Here is an 18,115-nt window from a genome sequence, read left to right as displayed (position 1 = left end):
TATATGTTTTGATGTACAGTATGACATGAGTACCTAACTTGATACTTTTGTTCTCATAGTTTTAATACCATTGTTGAATAATCCATATCATCTACTGTGTGTGTATGTGTAGGGGAGCATCTTCATCATATACTTAGCTGTATATATTCTAGAGTCTGTCCTTAGCCTTCAACTCTTCCATTGATGGAGTGATCCCTGCACCAATACAACACTCTACATGACTATAGCACCATAATGCTAAGAGGGCCCTCTGCCTTGGCATCAATCTCTTTCAAATTATTCCCATTCTCTACTTTTTGTTCTGGAAGAATAGTCATTTCATTTAAGTACTCTTGGCTCTCTAAAACATATGATAAACCTATGAATTATACTCTGTGAAGATATCAGAAATATTTTTATAATAACTGGACTCTCCATGCAGGGATTATGCCTATGTTTAAATATTTTATATCAGTGATTTTTGTAGTTTTCTTCATTAAGGTCAGTCACATTTCTTCTTTGGAGTATTCCTAAGTGTTTAAATCTTCTAACTGTATGGATATTTATTTTGAAACCAGCATCTTACTGAGCATTATTTTATTAGTCCTAGTACACTATTATGCATTAACTCCTTTCCCATAGGTATAATTTTTCAGTTTCATATTTTGTTGCATTGGCTAGAAACTACACGTTGGTTTTAATATTAGTGGTAACAACAGGCATCCTTGATGACTTAGTCCTAATTTTATTATAAATGCCTTTATAGTTTCATTATTCAATACTAATGTTGGCTATTGGTTTGAATTAACTTTCAATTGCTTGTACAGGGCTACAGCCAAATAATAAAGCTGGGGAAATTATTTTTAATTTTATTTTTTTATTTTTAATTAAAAAAAATTTTTATTGGAGTATAATTGCTTTACAATGTTGTGTTAGTTTCTGCTGTACAGCAAAGTGAATCAGTTATATGTAGACATACGTCCCCTTTTTCAGATTTCCTTCCCATTTAGGTCACCACAGTGCACTGAGCTCCCTGTGCTATACAGTAGGTTCTCATTAGTTATCTATTTTATACATAGTAGTGTATACATGTCAATCCCAAACTCCAGTTCATCCCACCCCCAACCCCGCCTTGGTATCCATAAGTTTGTTCTCTACATCTGTGTCTCTATTTCTGTAAAGCTGTGGAAATTTTATTTATTTATTGATTGATTGATTGATTGATTGATTGATTGGCTGTGCCGTGTGGCATGTGGGATCTTTGTTCCCCGACCAGGGATTGAACCTGCACCCCTTGCACTGGAAGCATGGAGTCTTAACCCCTGGACCATCAGGGAAGTCCCTGCGGAAATTTTAAAGATGAAGGGTAGTTACGGTCCCTGTACAGGCATACTTTGGAGATATGGGTTTGGTTTCAAACCACCACAATAATATTGCAATAAAGCGAGCAACAAATTTTTTTCGTTTCCCAGTGCATATAAAAGTCATATTTACACTATACTGTAGTCTATTAAGTGTGCAATATCATTATGTCTAAAAAAAATAATTTCCTTAATTTAAAAATATTTTATTACCAAAAGATGCTAAGCATCATCTCAGCCTTTAGTGAGTCATAATCTTTTTGCTGGTGGAGGGACTTGCTGCCATGTTGATGGATGCTGCCTGATGAGGGTGGTGATTGCTGAAGGTTGGGGTGGCTGTGGCTATTGATTAAAATAAGACAACAATGAAGTTTGCACATCAACTGACTCTTCCTTTCATGAACGATTTCCTTGTAGCACACAATGCTGTTTGATAGCATTTTACTCAGGGTAGAACTTCTTTCAAAATTAAAGTCAATCTTCTCAAACTCTGCCACTGTTTTATCAACTAAGTTTATGTAATATTCTAAACCTTTTCTTGTCATTTCAATAACCTCATAGCATCTTCACCAGGAATAGATTCCAACTCAAGAAGCCACTTTCTTTGCTCATCCGTAAGAAGAAACTCCTTATCTCTTCAAGTTTTACAATGAGATTGCAGCAATTCAGTCACATCTTCAGGCTCCACTTCTCATTCTAGTTCTCTTGCTATTTCCACCATATCTGCAATTACTTCCTCCACTAAAGTCTTGAACCCCTCAGTCATCCATCAGGGTTGGAATCAACTTCTTCCAAACTCCTGTTAATATTGATATTTTAACCTCTTTCAATGAATCACGAATGTTCTTAATGGCATCTAGAATGGTAAAACCTTTCCATAAGGTATTCAATTTACTTTGCCCAGATCCATCAGAAGAGTCAGTATCAATGGCAGTCTTACAAAATGTATTTCTTGAATAATAAGACTTGAAAGTTGAAATTACTCCTTGATCCATGGGGTGCAGAAGGGATGTTGCATTAGCAAGCCATGAAAACAACATTAATCTCATTGTACATCTCCACCAGAGCTCTTGGGTGACCAGGTGCATTGTCAATAAGCAGTAATATTTTGAAAGGAATCTTTTTTTCTAAGCAGTAGGTCTCAATAGTGAGCTTAAAATATTCAGTAAGCCATGTTGTAAACAGATATGCTGTCATCCAGGATTTGTAGAGTACAGGCAGAGTAGATTTACCACAGTTCTTAAAGGCCCTAGGATTTTCAGAATAGTAAATGGGCATTGACTTCAACTTCAAGTCACAAGCTGCATTAGCCCCTAACAAGAGAGTCAGCCTGTCTTTCGAAGTTTTGAAACTAGGCATTGACTTCTCTTCTCTAGCTATAAAAGTCCTAGAAGGTATTTTCTTCCAATATAAGGCTGTTTCATCTACATTGAAAATCTGTTGCTTAGTGTAGCCACCTTTATTAATTATCTTAGCTAGATCTTCTAGATAACTTGCTGCAGCTTCTACATCAGCACTTGCTGCTTCACCTTACACTTTTATGTTATGGAGATGACTTCTTTCCTTAAACCTCATGAACCAACCTCTGGTAGCTTCAAACTTTTCTTCTGCAGCTTTCTCACCTCTCTCAGCCTTCACAGAATTAAAGCGAGTTAGGGCCTTGCTCTGGATTAGGTTTTGGCTTAAGGGAATATTGTGGCTGTTTGATCTGCTATCCAGACCACTAAAACTTTCTCCATATCAGCAATGAGACTGTTTTGCTTTCTTATCATTTGTGTGTTCACTGGAGTAGCACTCTGAATTTCCTTCAAGAACTTTTCCTTTGCATTCACCACTTGGCTAACGATTTGGTGCAAGAGGCCTAGCTTCCGGTCTCTCTGGGCTTTTGACATGCCTTCTTCACTAAGCTTAATTATTTTTAGCTTTTGATTTCAAGAGAGATATGTGCAACTCTTCCTTTCACTTGAACACTTAGAGGCTATTGTAGGGTTATTAATGGGCCTAATTTCAATACTGTTGTGTCTCAAGGAACAGGGAGGCCTGAGGAGAGGCAGAGAGACAGGGGAATGGCTGTTTGGTGGAACAGTCAGAACATATACAAAATTTAGAGATTAAGTTTGCCATCTTATTTGGGTGTAGTTTGTGGCACCCCAAAACAAATACAATAGTAACATCACAGATCGCTGATCACCAAAACAAATATAATAATAATGGGGAAAGTTTGAAAAATTGCAATAATTACCAAAATGTGACACAGCGACAAGAAGTGAGCAAATACTATTGTAAAAATGGTGTCAGTAGACTTGTTCAATGCAGGGTTGCCACAAACTTTCAATCTGTAAAAAATGCAGTATCTATGAAGCATAATAAAGCAAAGCACAGTAGAACAAGATATGCCTGTAGACGGTGCCCAATGTATGAATGGGTTATGTTTTAAATGTTGTTTTAGTCTGTTAAGAACACAGACAAATTTCCCCACAAATAAAATGTTAAATTACAGTGAATATCCTTGGCATGATCCAAACACTTCTTTTATCATAAGCTACAGAACTGAGACCAGCCTCAAGCCTTCCTAAGCTTTCTGTCCAAGATGTGTTAAATGAGGGAATCGTTACATGGAGGCCCTAGTATATGTGCAACAGCCCAGCCTGGGTCAGCTGTATATATGAATGAGTCAATAGTAATTTAAATGGTAGGAAACATTGATTGACATTGTATATATGACATATATATTATATATATATATATATATATATATATGTCATATATATATATATGAAATGTATTATATAATTACATATGTTACACATAATTTCATTTATTATCACCACAGCCTTAACAGTAGATACTATTATCCCCATTTCATGGATAAGGAAATTGAGGCTCAGAGACTTATCTTTAGAAGTTATACAGCATCCATTCGGTTAGATTTTCCATAAATCATAAGGAAAGAAAATACTGTTCTGAAAAAGGTTTACGAACAACATTTAGTGCTCTAATAGAGTGTTCTAGCCCAGTGCTTCTCAAGTTTAACGTACGTATGAATCACCTAGGGAATCTGGTTAAAACACAGATTACAATTCAGTAGGTCCTGGATGAGAGCAGAGTTTCTGCATTTATAATAAGCATCCTAGGCAACGCAATGCTAATTGTAAGCAGACCACATATTAAGTAGCAAGGTTCTAGCCTACTTAATTAAATTCTAAGTGATCAGCCTGATTCCTTCCTTATAAATGTGTATTACCAAAAAACAAAACAAATAAAAAACCCACCAAAACTGAAAAAACAATCCTTCAAAAAAAACACAAACTTCATTTATAAGAGCTAGATCTGGTCACACCTTAAAACAAAATCCTTCAGTCATGGCAGAGGAAGGGTCTTGTAAGATACCTTTTAATTTGGTCCTTCTGGTTAATCCAGGAAAGTTGTATATGTAGATGAGGGGTCTCAGCCGCCGGTCAGAAAAAGCCACAACCTCATACGGAACGTTAGTTGCCACGACACCCACAATTCCATTCATACACTGGAGTACAGTCTTTTTCTTGGTTTCAATATTAATAAATATTACGAAATTCCCACAAGGGTAGCAAATGGTGCTGTCGTTGACAAAATGAACATTCTGCCTGGGGAATCCTTGCACCCATCTTTGGGAAAAGACACATCAACATCAATAAAATACATTTCAAATACTTTTTCTTTCTTTCTTTTTTAAACAAAGAAAACAAAAGATCATCAAAATTTTTGAAACATATCTATTCCCTTTTCACCCCGTTTTTGCACAAACACACAAGGTTGCTGTGAGACCAGTTTAAGCCCAGGCACTACAGAAACTTAAATGCCACCTAAAGTCCCACAGGTCTCAAGAACCTTCTTCAAAGAGCTTTTCCAGTGAAGCACAACCTCTGTTCAAACTTGAAAAAATCCCAGAAGGATTTCTGGGGTCTTGTATACTTGGAAAAGAAAAAGTAAAAACAACAGGGAGAGAAAAGAGCTTGATCCTAATTGAAAACAGGTTGCATCCTGGTCCTCACCTTTAAAACTAGTTTTGATTTTTAAAATAAACGTTAAAAAAACAACTTTGAATAGGACTGCCTGCTTTATGGTTGTGAGCCCAGTAGGGAAATTGCTTCTTTACAAAGATGGAGCATGTGTAGCCATATTTTAGATCTAAAATGTAGAGATAAATGCAGAAAGTAAAAGGAATAAGTCAACATGAATGAAAAGATTAGAACACAAAAGTAACATATTTTTAAGTAAGGAGTGTTTGGTGAGTGTAAGCTAGACCAAGGAGAGAGAGACTGAGAAGAGGGGGAGAGCCTACTTCTATTTTTTTTATTTTTTTTTTAATTGTTTTTTTTTGTTTGTTTTTTAATTAATTAATTAATTTATTTATTTTTGCCTGTGTTGCGTCCTCGTTTCTGTGCGAGGGCTTTCTCTAGCTGTGGCAAGCGGGGGCCACTCTTCATCGCGGTGCGCGGGCCCCTCACCATCGCGGCCTCTCCCGTTTTGGAGCACAGGCTCCAGACGCGCAGGCTCAGCAGTTGTGGCTCACGGGCCCAGTCGCTCCGCGGCATGTGGGATCCTCCCAGACCAGGGCTCGAACCCATGTCCCCTGCACTGGCAGGCAGACTCCCAACCACTGCGCCACCAGGGAAGCCCGAGCCTACTTCTATTTAAATAGTAAAGATATGCTTAAAGATGGTGGAGAGGGCAAGAGAAAGACACTGGTTTGGAGAGAAACTTCATGGGAATGGAGAGTACAGCCAGGACTGGTGGAGGTTGCTGTGTGAACATAGTGCAGGTAACACTCTGGAATGTGGAAGGAGAGCAATACTAACTTACACCTGGGCAGCGCTTTATGCTTTTCAAAGGCCAGTATAAGTGCAAACAAATCCAGAGTCGGTGGATAGGAGATAGAAGGAAGGGATTGATGGCCCTAACTTCGGGGAAAATCACCAAAGACCACTAGGATGGGAGGAGGGCTGTCATTGGGATGGGGGTGGGGAGTGGGGAATATATATGAAAGCAAAACGGATCACTGGAGGTAATAGTCAAAAAGAGGAGGCAGAAATGGAGAGTGGAGGAGAGCAGTACTGGGTAAGCCAGCGAGGGTTGGGGTCACAGAATAGTGAGGAACGGAGGGGGGGGGGTTGTGGAAAGAGCTGGAAATGTGGTCATTGAATAAGGGGACGAGGGGAATGGAGAGAAGTCACAGAGAAAGGAAGCCTGCAGGAAGGCGTTGGGGGTTGAAGGAAAAGAGGTCGAATTTGCGTGAAAGCAGGTCTACAGGGATGGGAGGAAGCGGAGGATAGGGAGAGGATGCAGTTCTGAGGGAAGAATTTCCACTAGACGAGTCAGTCGCGGGGCCGCGAACGCCGCACCTCACGGACAGGGACGCGCCGAGGGCGACGTTCTGGGCTTCATCTCGCTCCCGGTCCTGCGCCATGGGCCGTGTGTCTCTCAGCCGGGCCGGGGGCAGCAAACGCCGGACCCAGGCCCGTGTCTGCAACGGTTACACCGAAGCCCCTGGCTGCTGGGTGGGCGGTCTCCACTGTTTACACCGTATCCGGGAGACCGCAACCCCTGCGCCCATTGGCTCTGTCCTTTCAGCTGCTCCCTCTCGAGCCAAGCGGATTGGTGGAAGCGCTGACGGGCCTTGACCAATGGGAGAGCGTAGAACGAAGCGAGGGGCTGGCCCCAAGGTGGGTGCTGGAGTGGCCCACAACGGGGCATATAATTACGAAATTAATAAATATCAGTAGCAGACATTAATATTGAGTGGTGACCGTGCCAGACGTCTTTCCAAGCGCGGTCAGATATTATTTCATTTAATATTCAAACCCCCCAATCAGCCCCATTTTATAGAAAAGGAAAACAGGATAAGAGAATTCATTTGTCCAAGGCTACAAAACTGAGTGGGACTTAAAGCCAGATCTAGTCTAAATCTAGAGCTTCAAGCCTTTAATTACTTATTACACACTCTAATGGACCCTAAACTATTTCAAGGAGGCAGAAAGCTTCTGGAAGTAACTGATCAAAAGGTCAGCAGTTTTTCCTTGCCTCTTCCCTTCCCTCTCATACACTCTCTTGCCCTCCCTACTTTCCTTCTGCCCTACCCCCTCTCCAGTCCTCTCCTCTTCCCTTCTTTAGGTCTCTCCTTCCCATCTTGCCACCTTCTCTTCATTTCATTCACAAATATTTACCCAGTATTACTGTGCATTGTGCTAGTTGCTTGGAACAAAATAGTGAGCAAACCAGATACAGTGCCTTCCTTCATGGAACTTAGAAGAACTTCCTTCTTGGTAGGGCCCAGGGAGTGAGGGATAGACATCCACTCCATTACACAAATGTAGGAATCACAGATTGAATTAAGAAGAAAAGGAACATGATATTACAGGGCTTATGTTGTGGTCCTCTCCTGGTTGGATGGGCAGTGTCAGAGCTGGTTTCTGTGTGCATGTGCTGTTTTCACTGAGATTTAAAGGATGAGGAGTGATTGCTGCGGGTAGAGGATGGGGAATGGGCAGAGAACAGTTTTCGTAAAGGAATTAAGGAAGGAAAACAGATGGTATGAACTGGGAAGGGCAGTGTGATTGGAACAGAGGATGATCAGTAGAAAACACTGAAGGCTGGAGAAGGAGCAAAGCACCAGATAAAGGCCACGTTGAGAATTCTGTTCTTTATCCTAAGAGCCACAGAAATACATTAAATGGTTTTAAAGAGAGGAATGACATGATCAGATATATGTTTATTAAAGATCATTCTGGCTGCAGGAGGATTATCAATTGTGTAGGAGAGTAGAGAGAATAGAAATAGGAAGATCTGCTAGGAGTCGATTTCATGGTCCCAACAAGGGAAGCAAAGCAGGGTTGTCAGGCTGAGCACTACTGGCATTTGGGACTGGATGGGGGTGGGGGTGGGTCTCATGCCTTGTGGGATGTTTAGCAGCATCCCTGCCAGTAGCACCTGCACAGCTGTGACAATCAAAATTATCTATGGACATTGTCAAATGTCCCCTGGGGGACAAAAATCACACCCAGTTGAAAGCCACTGTTGAGTCCATGTGTTAAAAATATCTTAAAGGTAAAAACCTATAGACGTTGTTGATGGATTGATAAAGAGGGGTAAGAGAGAAGGAAGAATCCAGGATGCTCCTGGGTGTCTGATTATCACAGTCAGAGATGGTTGTGTCCTTTGCTGAGGTGGCATGAGGAAGGAGTGGAGCTATGTGTTTCTGCCCTGAAGAATTTCTTTGCTGAAATGCGAGTGCCAAACACAGGCAGTGCTTAGTGCGAGTGCCAAACACAAAACTGGCTGACAAAATCCCACATTGCTGAGTCACAGGGAGAAGTGTCTTGGACAACAGTCAGGCTTTCTCCTCTAGTGCTTCTTAAGCTCTGGGCAGTTTCTGTTGCTACTCCCTCACTAGTTGGCTTATTTGTGTTTCCATCAAGCTCTCCATGCACCACCCCCCAAAACACAATATACCTTTAACTACAACCTGAGCATTTTAAAGCCACCACTAGAGAAGAATGTGATGAGGCAAGTCCTGCCACTGCTCCCAGAGTAAATGGTAGGTAGAGGATGTAAGGTGGGCAGAAGTGTGGACTCTGGGAAACAAATACTGACCTTGGGTGCAATCAGCTATGACTCTGGGAATCTGAACTTGCCCTGTGCTAGAGCAAAGGAGGAACTGAACAGAATCAAACTGAAAAAGCAATCATGTGACTATCTTACTCCATGAAATCCTGACTGGGTTTTAGATGAAAACGGAGGTCTCCAGCTGGGTTTCTGGGAAATATCCGTGGCTGATATTCAGGAGAAGGTGCCCTGACCTCTGCACCATGCAGATCAGAGGAAGATGAGTGGCCTTTCTTTCTTAGTCGGGAAGGGGAAAGATAGACTATCCCAGAGAATGGACTGGGAGAGATAAATAAGGAAAATGAGTTCCAGTTCTCACTGTGAAAGATTTACTGATATCGGTAGAGGCACAAAGCACAAAACTCACAGCATTCAAGAGAAAAAAGCTGAGAACTCTGGAGCCAGAAAGGGGTTAGTCACAGCAGTATATCTTTAGGGTCGCAGTGGTGCTGGCGGAATGTTGGGTGCTGTTACCTGCTGTTACCATGACAGAGGCCTGAGTCCTTTAAAGCAGGGGACCCATGGCCAGGGCACCCCTTGCTGCATTTGTGGGTGGCACTATGTCACATGTGTCTGACAAACCATGTACTTAGTGAAAGACAAAATAATGTCAGAGGAAGACTTTGTAGTGGCTGATGAAAGGGGAAAACAGGGTTATTTTTAAGAAGTATGATAAAATACATTACAGTGTAACAAAAAGTTAGGTATTTATCCCTGCGGGTGGTACCTGGAGGTAGAGGGGCTTCACCATGGAGGCTTGTGAGGTTGCTTGGGGCAATTTTGCAGAACTGGTATCTATGGACTCTAACACGGACATAATTTAAAGAATTCCAAGGGCCATTCATGGGCAAAAACAGGAGACAGTTTGCATTGTGGCACAAATAGCATTTAAAATAGCACTTTAGGAGAGCATTAAGTACAAAAAATTTTGAAGACCGTGGTTTACCATCATTACATGTTCAGGATTTGAGTTTGAATAATCTCATCAAGACTTAAGATCCTCTTCAAAAGCTTCAAGTCTCATCTGCATTAAATTCTCCATTGAAACTTCTCACAAAAGTAAAAGTTTAAAAGCACTAAAATCCATCAGTACCTTCCATTTTATATCCTTTTATCTGACTTCCGTTCAATTTCCTTTGCCTTTAGGGTCTGTGTACTGTGTTCCCTTAGACTAGAGAAAAAGAAATAATGCTTTCCAAAAAACAACGTGTACTGTGGCTATAAGTTTTTACTGGTAGAAACCTGGCATGACCTGAGCATGTATAAAAACACCTCATTAATATCAATTTCTTATATATTAGATAGTATAAAATTATTCCAGTTGCATTCCTGAAAATTCACAGAAGAATGTTCTTACCAAGTGGGTGTATATGGGCAATAAAAACAGGTGATACTTAGAAGGAAGAAAACTATTTCTTACCACAAGGACCTCTAACTCTTTATCTTTAACCAGCAGAATCAGTTCAGTTTAGCTTCCTCAGGTTAATATTACTGACAATTACAGCTACAAAAATTACAGCTACTGTGCCCTTTTACCTGTGGCTAACAGCAGTGTGTATCTAGATGTTCACATCTTATGCACACAACCACAAAGGCCTTGGAGATGATTCACTATAATGCAGAGCAGTACTACAGAGCTGTACTTTCCTAGCACAGTAAATTTGCTTTCAACTTCTTTCTTCTGCCTTGCAAACTGGTTCATCTATACCATTTTTCTAGATTCCACGTATATGCATTAACATACGATATTTCTTTTTCTCCTTCTGACTTACTTCACTCTGTATGACAGTCTCTAGGTCCATCCACGTCTCTACAAATGACCCAATTTCGTTCCTTTTTATGGCTGAGTAATATTCCATTGTATATATGTGCCATATCTTCTTTATCCATTTGTCTGTTGATGGACATTTAGGTTGCTTCCATATCCTGGCTATTGTAAATACTGCTGCAATGAATATTGGGGTGCATGTGTCTTTTTGAACTATGGTTTGCTCAGGGTATATGCCCAGTAGTGGGATTGCTGGGTCATATGATAATTCTACTTTTAGTTTCTTAAGGAACCTCCATATTGTTCACCATAGTGGCTGTATCAATTTACATTCCCACCAACAGTGCAAGAGTGTTCCCTTTTCTCCACACCCTCTCCAGCATTTGTTGTTTGTAGATTTTCTGATGATGCCCATTCTAACCAGTGTGAGGCGATACCTCATTGATTTGAATTTCTCTAATAATTAGTGATGTTGAGCAGCTTTTCATGTGCCTCCTGGCCATCTGTATGTCTTCTTTGGAGAAATGTCTGTTTAGGTCTTCTGCCCATTTTTTGATTGGGTTGTTTGTTTCTTTAATATTGAGCTGCATGAGCTGTTTATATATTTTGGAGATTAATCCTTTGTCCCTTGAATCATTTGCAAATATTTTCTCCCATTCCAAGCATTCTCTTTTTGTCTTGTTTATAGTTTCCTTTGCTGTGCAAAAGCTTTTAAGTTTCACTAGGTCCCATTTGTTTATTTTTGTTTTTATTTCCATTACTCTAGGAAGTGGGTCAAAAAAGATCTTGCTGTGATTTATGTCAAAGAGTTTTCTTCCTATGTTTTCCTCTAAGAGTTTTATAGCATCCAGTCTTACATTTAGGTCTTTAATCCATTTTGAGTTTATTTTTGTGTATGGTGTTAGGGAGTGTTCATTCTTTCACATGTAGCTGTCCAGTTTTCCCACCACCACTTATTGAAGAGACTGTCTTTTCTCCATTGTATATCCTTGCCTCCTTTGTCATAGATTAGGTGACCATAGGTGCATGGGTTTATCTCTGGGCTTTCTATCCTGCTCCATTGATCTATATTTCTGTTTTTGTGCCAGTACCATATTGTCTTGATTAGTGTAACTTTGTAGTATAGTCTGAAGTCAGGGAGTCTGATTCCTCCAGCTCCATTTTTTTCCCTCAAGATTGCTTTGGCTATTCGGGTTCTTTTGTGTTCTTTTCTCTCCTCTAAATGTTTGATAGAATTCACCTGTGAAGCCATCTGGTCCTGGACTTTTGTTTGTTGGAAGATTTTTAATCACAGTTTCAATTTCATTACTTGTGATTGGTCTGTTCATATTTTCTATTTCTTCCTGGTTCAGTCTTGGAGGGTTACACCTTTCTAAGAATTTGTCCATTTTTTCCAGATTGTCCATTTGATTGGCATAGAGTTGCTTGTAGTGTCTCTTATGATGCTTTGTATTTCTGCAGTGTCTGTTGTAACTTCTCCTTTTTCATTTCTAATTTTATTGATTTGAGTCTTCTCTCTCTTTTTCTTGATGAGTCTGGCTAAAGGTTTATCAATTTTGTTTATCTTCTCAAAGAACCAGCTTTTAGTTTTATTGATCTTTGCTATTGTTTTGTTTCTATTTCATTTATTTCTGCTCTGATCTTTATGATTTCTTTCCTTCTGCGAACTTTGGGTTTTGTTTGTTCTTCTTTCTCTAGTTCCTTTAGGTGTAAGGTTAGATTGTTTATTTGAGATTTTTCTTGTTTCTTGAGGTAGGATTGTATTGCTATAAACTTCCCTCTTAGAACTGCTTTTGCTGCATCCCATAGGTTTTGGATCATCGTGTTTTCATTGTCATTTGTCTCTAGTTATTTTTTTGATTTCCTCTTTGATTTCTTCAGTGATCTCTTGGTTATTTAGCAATGTATTGTTTAGCCTCCATGTGTTTGTGTTTTTTACGTTTTTTTCCCTGTAATTGATTTCTAATCTCATAGCGTTGTGGTCAGAAAAGATGCTTAATATGATTTCGATTTTCTTAAATTTACTGAGGCTTGATTTGTGACCCAAGATGTGATGTATCCTGGAGAATGTTCTGTGCGCACTTGAGAAGAAAGTGTAATCTGCTGTTTTTGGATGGAATGTCCTATAAATATCAATGAAATCTATCTGGTCTATTGTTTCATTTAAAGCTTGTGTTTCCTTATTTTCTGTCTGGATGATCTGTCCATTGGTGTAAGTGAGGTGTTAAAGTCCCTCACTATTATTGTTATTATTGTTATTATATTATTATTACTGTTGATTTCCTCTTTTATAGCTGTTAGCATTTGCCTTATGTATTGAGGTGCTCCTATGTTGGGTGCATATATATTTATAATTGTGATATCTTCTTCTTGGATTGATCCCTTGATCATTATGTAGTGTCCTTCCTTGTCTCTTATAACATTCTTTATTTTAAAGTCTATTTTATCTGATATGAGTATTGCTACTCCAGCTTTCTTTTGATCTCCATTTGCATGGAATATCTTTTTCCATCCCCTCACTTTCAGTCTGTCAGTGTCCCTAGGTCTGAAGTGGGTCTCTTGTAGACAGCATATAGATGGGTCCATTTGTATCCATTCAGTAAGCCTGTGTCTTTTGGTTGGAGCATTTAATCCATTCACATTTAAGGTAATTATTGATACGTACATTCCTACTCCATTTTCTTAATTGTTTGGGGTGTGTTTTTGTAGGTCCTTTTCTTCTCTTTTGTTTCCCACTTAGAGAAGTTCCGTTAACATTTGTTGTAGAGCTGGTTTGGTGGTGCTGAATTCTCTTAGCTTTTGCTTGTCTGTAAAGCTTTTGATTTTTCCATTGAATTTGAATGAGATGCTTGCTGGGTAGAGTAATCTTGATTCTAGGTTCTTCCCTTTCATCACTTTAAATATATCGTGCCACTCCCTTCTGGTTTGTAGAGTTTCTGCTGAGAAATTAGCTGTTAACCTTATGGAAATTCCCGTGTATGTTATTTGTCATTTTTCCCTTGTTGCTTTTAATAATTTTTCTTTTTTAAATATATTTATTTATTTATTTATTTATTTTTGGCTGCGTTTTGTCTTCATTGTTGGGTCTTCATTGCTGTGCACGGGCTTTCTCTAGTTGCGGTGAGTGGGGGCTACTCTTCATTGCAGTGCGCAGGCTTCTCATTGCGGTGGTTTCTCTTGTTGCAGAGCTTGGGCTCTAGGTGCGTGGGCTTTGGTAGTCGTGGCACACAGGCTCAGTAGTTGTGGCTCACGGGCTCTAGAGTGCAGGCTCTAGTTGTGGCACATGGGCTTAGTTGCTCTGTGCATGTCAGATCTTCCCAGACCAGGGCTTGAACCTGTGTCCCCTGCATTGGCAGGCAGATTCTCAACCACTGCACCACCAGGGAAGTCCCAATAATTTTTCCTTGTCTTTAATTTTTGTCAGTTTGATTACTATGTCTCAGCGTGTTTCTCCTTGGGTTTATCCTGCCTGGGACTCTCTGAACTTCCTGGACTTGGGTGGCTATTTCTTTTCCCATGTTAGGGAAGTTTTCGACTATAATCTCTTCAAATATTTTCTCGGGTCCTTTCTCTCTCTCTTCTCCTTCTGGGACCCCTATAATGTGAATGTTGGTGCATTTAATGTTGTCCTAGAGGTCTCTTAGGCTGTCTTCATTTCTTTTCATTCTTTTTTCTTTATTCTGTTCTGCAGCAGTGAATTCCACCATTCTGTCTTCCAGGTCACTTATCCATTCTTCTGCCTCAGTTATTCTGCTATTGATTCCTTCTAGTGTAGTTTTCATTTCAGTTATTGTATTGTTCATCTCTGTTTGTTTGTTCTTTAATTCTTCTAGATCTTTGTTAAACATTTCTTACATCTTCTCAATCTTTGCCTCCATTCTTTTTCCGAGGTCCTGGATCATCTTCACTATCATTGTTTTGAATTCTTTTTCTGGAAGGTTGCCTATCTCCACTTCATTTAGTTGTTTTTCTGGGGTTTTATCTTGTTCCTTCATATGGTACAAAGTCCTCTGCCTTTTCATTTTGTCTATCTTTCTGTGAATGTGGTTTTTGTTCCACAGGCTGCAGGATTGTAGTTCTTCTTGCTTCTGCTGTCTGCCCTCTGGTGGATGAGGCTATCTAAGAGGCTTGTGCAAGCTTCCTGATGGGAGGGACTGGCGGTGGGTAGAGCTGGGTGTTGCTCTGGTGGGCAGAGCTCAGTAAAACTTTAATCTGCTTATCTGCTGATGGGTGGGGCTGAGTTCCCTCCCTGTTGGTTGTTTGGCCTGAGACGACCCAGCACTGGAGCCTACAGGCCCTTTGGTGGGGCTAATGGCGGACCCTGGGAGGGTTCAAAACAAGGAGTACTTCCCAGAACTTCTGCTGCCAGTGTCCTTGTCCCTGTGGTGAGCCACAGTTGCCCCGCGCCTCTGCAGGAGACCCTCCAACACTAGCAGATAGGTCTGGTTCAGTCTCCTATCGGGTCACTGCTCCTTCCTCCTGGGTTCTGATGTGCACACTACTTTGTGTGTGCCCTCCAAGAGAGGAGTTTCTGTTTCCCCCAGACCTGTTGAAGTCCTGCAATCAAATCCCGCTAACCTTCAAAGTCTGATTATCTGGGAATTTCTCCTCCTGTTGCCAGACCCCCAGGTTGGGAAGCCTGACGTGGGGCTCAGAACTTTCACTCCAGTGGGTGGACTTCTGTGGCATAAGTGTTCTCCAGTTTGTGAGTCACCCACCCAGTGGTTATGGGATTTGATTTTGTAATTGCGCCCCTCCTACCATCTCATTGTGGCTTCTCCTTTTTCTTTGGATGTGGGGTATCTCTTTTGGTGAGTTCCAGTGTCTTCCTGTCGATGACTGTTCAGCAGTTAGTTGTGATTCCGCTGCTCTCACAAGAGGGAGTGAGTCTCAACTTCTTTCTTTGAGGAATTAACATTTTACTTTATTGATTAACTGGATCTTTCTAATCATTACAACAAAATGTTGCATTATTCATACTAATTAGGGGATGGGCCATTCCAAATAAAAGTTCTCAAATAATCCCTACACCTGGAATCACTAGTTTGGCCAATCAGAGGTTTTGCCTTGCTATGTTTAAATTCACAGGGTTAATTTGCATATCATTAATGTGCTAAAGACCTTCTAAACAGTTAATTTTCTAAAAAAGAGTTAAGCAAGACTCATGTTTTAGCAAAAATGTGGTCTAATTTTTTTGTTTAGTATCTAATAATAACAAACATTTATTTAACATTCATTCTGTGCCAAGAACTAAGTATTTCTTATTTATTAACTAATTTAATCTTTCTTCAAACTTTATAAGAGAGGCATTAAGTTTCTACCACCACATTTTACAGAAGAGGGAGCTGAAACACAGAGAGAACTTGCCCACATTCACATGGTTAATAAGGGATTATTATAATTCATATGGTTTCATAATAAATTTATAAGTTAAATTATGAAATTATGAATTCATAAATTCGTATGTTAAAGCCCTAACCCTCAGTACATCAGAATGTGATCTTATTTGGAAATAGGTTCATTGCAGTTGTAATTAGTTAAATTAAGATGAGGTCATGCTGGAGTAGGATGGGCCCATAATCCAATATGACCAGTGTCTTTATAAAGAGGGGAAATTTGGACACAGACATGCACCCAAGCAGAAGGGCATGTGAAGATGAAGGCAGCTATTTGATGATACTTCTACACTCCAAGGAGCACCAAAGATTGCCACCTAACCATCAGAAGCTAGAGGAGAGGCACAGAACAGATTCTCCCTCACAGCCTTCAGAAGGAACCAACCCTGCTCACACCTTGATCTGGGATTTACAGCCTCCAGAACTGTGAGAATAAATTTCCAGCGTTTAAGACACTCAGTTTGTGGTATTTTGTTAATGGCAGCCCTAGCAAACTAATACAGGCATGGAGTCAGGATCACACTCAGGCAGGAAGCCTCCAAGATGGGCATGCTTATCACCTCACTCTGCAGCTCCAAATATAGAGCTAATCAAAATAAAACACTCCCTGCTCCTTCCTCCCCAAATAAACAGCACAGGAGGTACCAGCTTGGAAATCTATGCAGACAAATAAAACATTGACTGCTCTTTTCCAGTATCTGTACTATGTGCCCTGGAACCCCCTCTTTCCTAATTTAGGGGGCTGATTGAGTGGATGATCTGGCCAGACATTTTTCATAGACCTGCAGACTAAATTCACTAACCCACCTGCCTGACTCTAAGCATGTGCCCCTACTAGGGCTTCAAAATCCCCGTATTTAATAGATTTTTGAAAGTAGCATCATCATTCTGAGATTAGTAATATCCAGATTTGTGCTGTTTCCTCTGGGTTAAAATTAAAAGGATGTGTCCTAAGGGTGACAGTAGAGACAGTGACCCTCCCCAGTAGTCATATTAAGTTAGTACAGACAGAAAAAGGAAATGGCTCTCCAGGTGGCTGGGCGACCTGGCCCTGGGCTATGGAAAGGAGAGCATGTTCTGGAACCTTGAGCAAGCACTGGCCCCCGGGGCCACAGGCTCTGAAGTAAGGGCAGCCTTTGGGTGGAGGGAGAGCTGCAACCAAGTCGGAGCCACGTGACTGCGGCCTGGGCGCGCGTCCCTGCCGCCAGGGCGCGGGGTGTGGGAGGTCAGGGTCTGGATCCGGTGTGGACCCACGTGCCGGCAGACTGGAGACCACTATCCGTCGGGGTCAGGGAAAGGCTCTGAGGATTTTGAGCTTCATTTGTGCTTTTTTTTTTTCCATTGCACCAAGAGAACACCAAGTCTTTATTACACGAATTCCTATGAAACAGCTCCAAGAAAAAACCCACACGTAGGAGAAAAAACAAAAACAAAAAAACAAAGCCACACACACGGACGGGGTGGGGGTGGGGCGACTGGTGCTCCCCCTCTTCTGTGCCCAGGCCACTGGGGGGCGGTGAGGATCGGAGGGCGGCCGCACTTCCGCATTCGCTCGGGGTGCTGAGCCGGGCCAGGGTCCCCTTCCAGCACCGTGGGGAGCCCGCCACGCCCTCATTATCTCTGGGTGACTTAGGGCCACCAAGCCTGCTCCCAATGCCCCAACGCTGTGCGGCTGGGCTAGCTCGTCATGGGAGCACCTCTCGGCCAGCAGGCTGAACTTGGGTGCGACCTCCATCTGCGGTGTTCGAAGCTTTGCCCCAGCAAACCGGGAAGGCCGGCCCTGGGTCGGGGCTTACTGGGTGGGCGTCTGGCTACGATCTCCCACAAGGCACGCGGGAGGCGGCGGCGGCGCTTTCCTTCTCGCGGAGGGTGGGGAAGCCGAAGTCAGCCTGGGCGCGGGGTCGGATCGCCCAGGAGGCCTCCTGCGCGCGGGTTGCTGGCACTACTGGGAGAGACGGGGAGGAAGGGAG

At 41.4% G+C, this 18,115-nt stretch overlaps 1 protein-coding gene across 10 annotated transcripts in view; it reads right to left on the bottom strand.

Annotated features, from left to right (window-relative positions):
• CFAP43 (cilia and flagella associated protein 43) overlaps positions 1–18,059 on the bottom strand; it is a 123,493-nt gene extending 105,434 nt beyond the window's left edge. For 9 of the 10 annotated variants that reach the window (XR_014253453.1, XM_082425056.1, XM_082425058.1 and 6 more), the window contains exons 1-2: positions 6,722–18,059; positions 4,731–4,984 (exon numbers count right to left, since the gene is read on the bottom strand). Coding sequence is in view for 8 of the 10 variants with exons in the window: in XM_082425056.1 (XP_082281182.1) it covers positions 4,731–4,984; positions 6,722–6,786 (319 nt within the window). In the remaining 2 variants the exon portion in view is untranslated. The remainder of the gene's footprint in view (positions 1–4,730; positions 4,985–6,721) is intronic. The other variant, XM_082425065.1, reaches the window with a different exon arrangement.
• Positions 18,060–18,115: the final 56 nt, after the last annotated feature.

This window comes from Balaenoptera physalus (assembly GCF_965194825.1).
Source record: "Balaenoptera physalus genome assembly, chromosome: 14".
In the NCBI taxonomy this organism is placed as follows: Eukaryota; Metazoa; Chordata; class Mammalia; order Artiodactyla; family Balaenopteridae; genus Balaenoptera; species Balaenoptera physalus.
The sequence above is the reverse complement of the archived record's forward strand: the minus strand, read 5'-3'. Positions and strand labels throughout refer to the sequence as shown.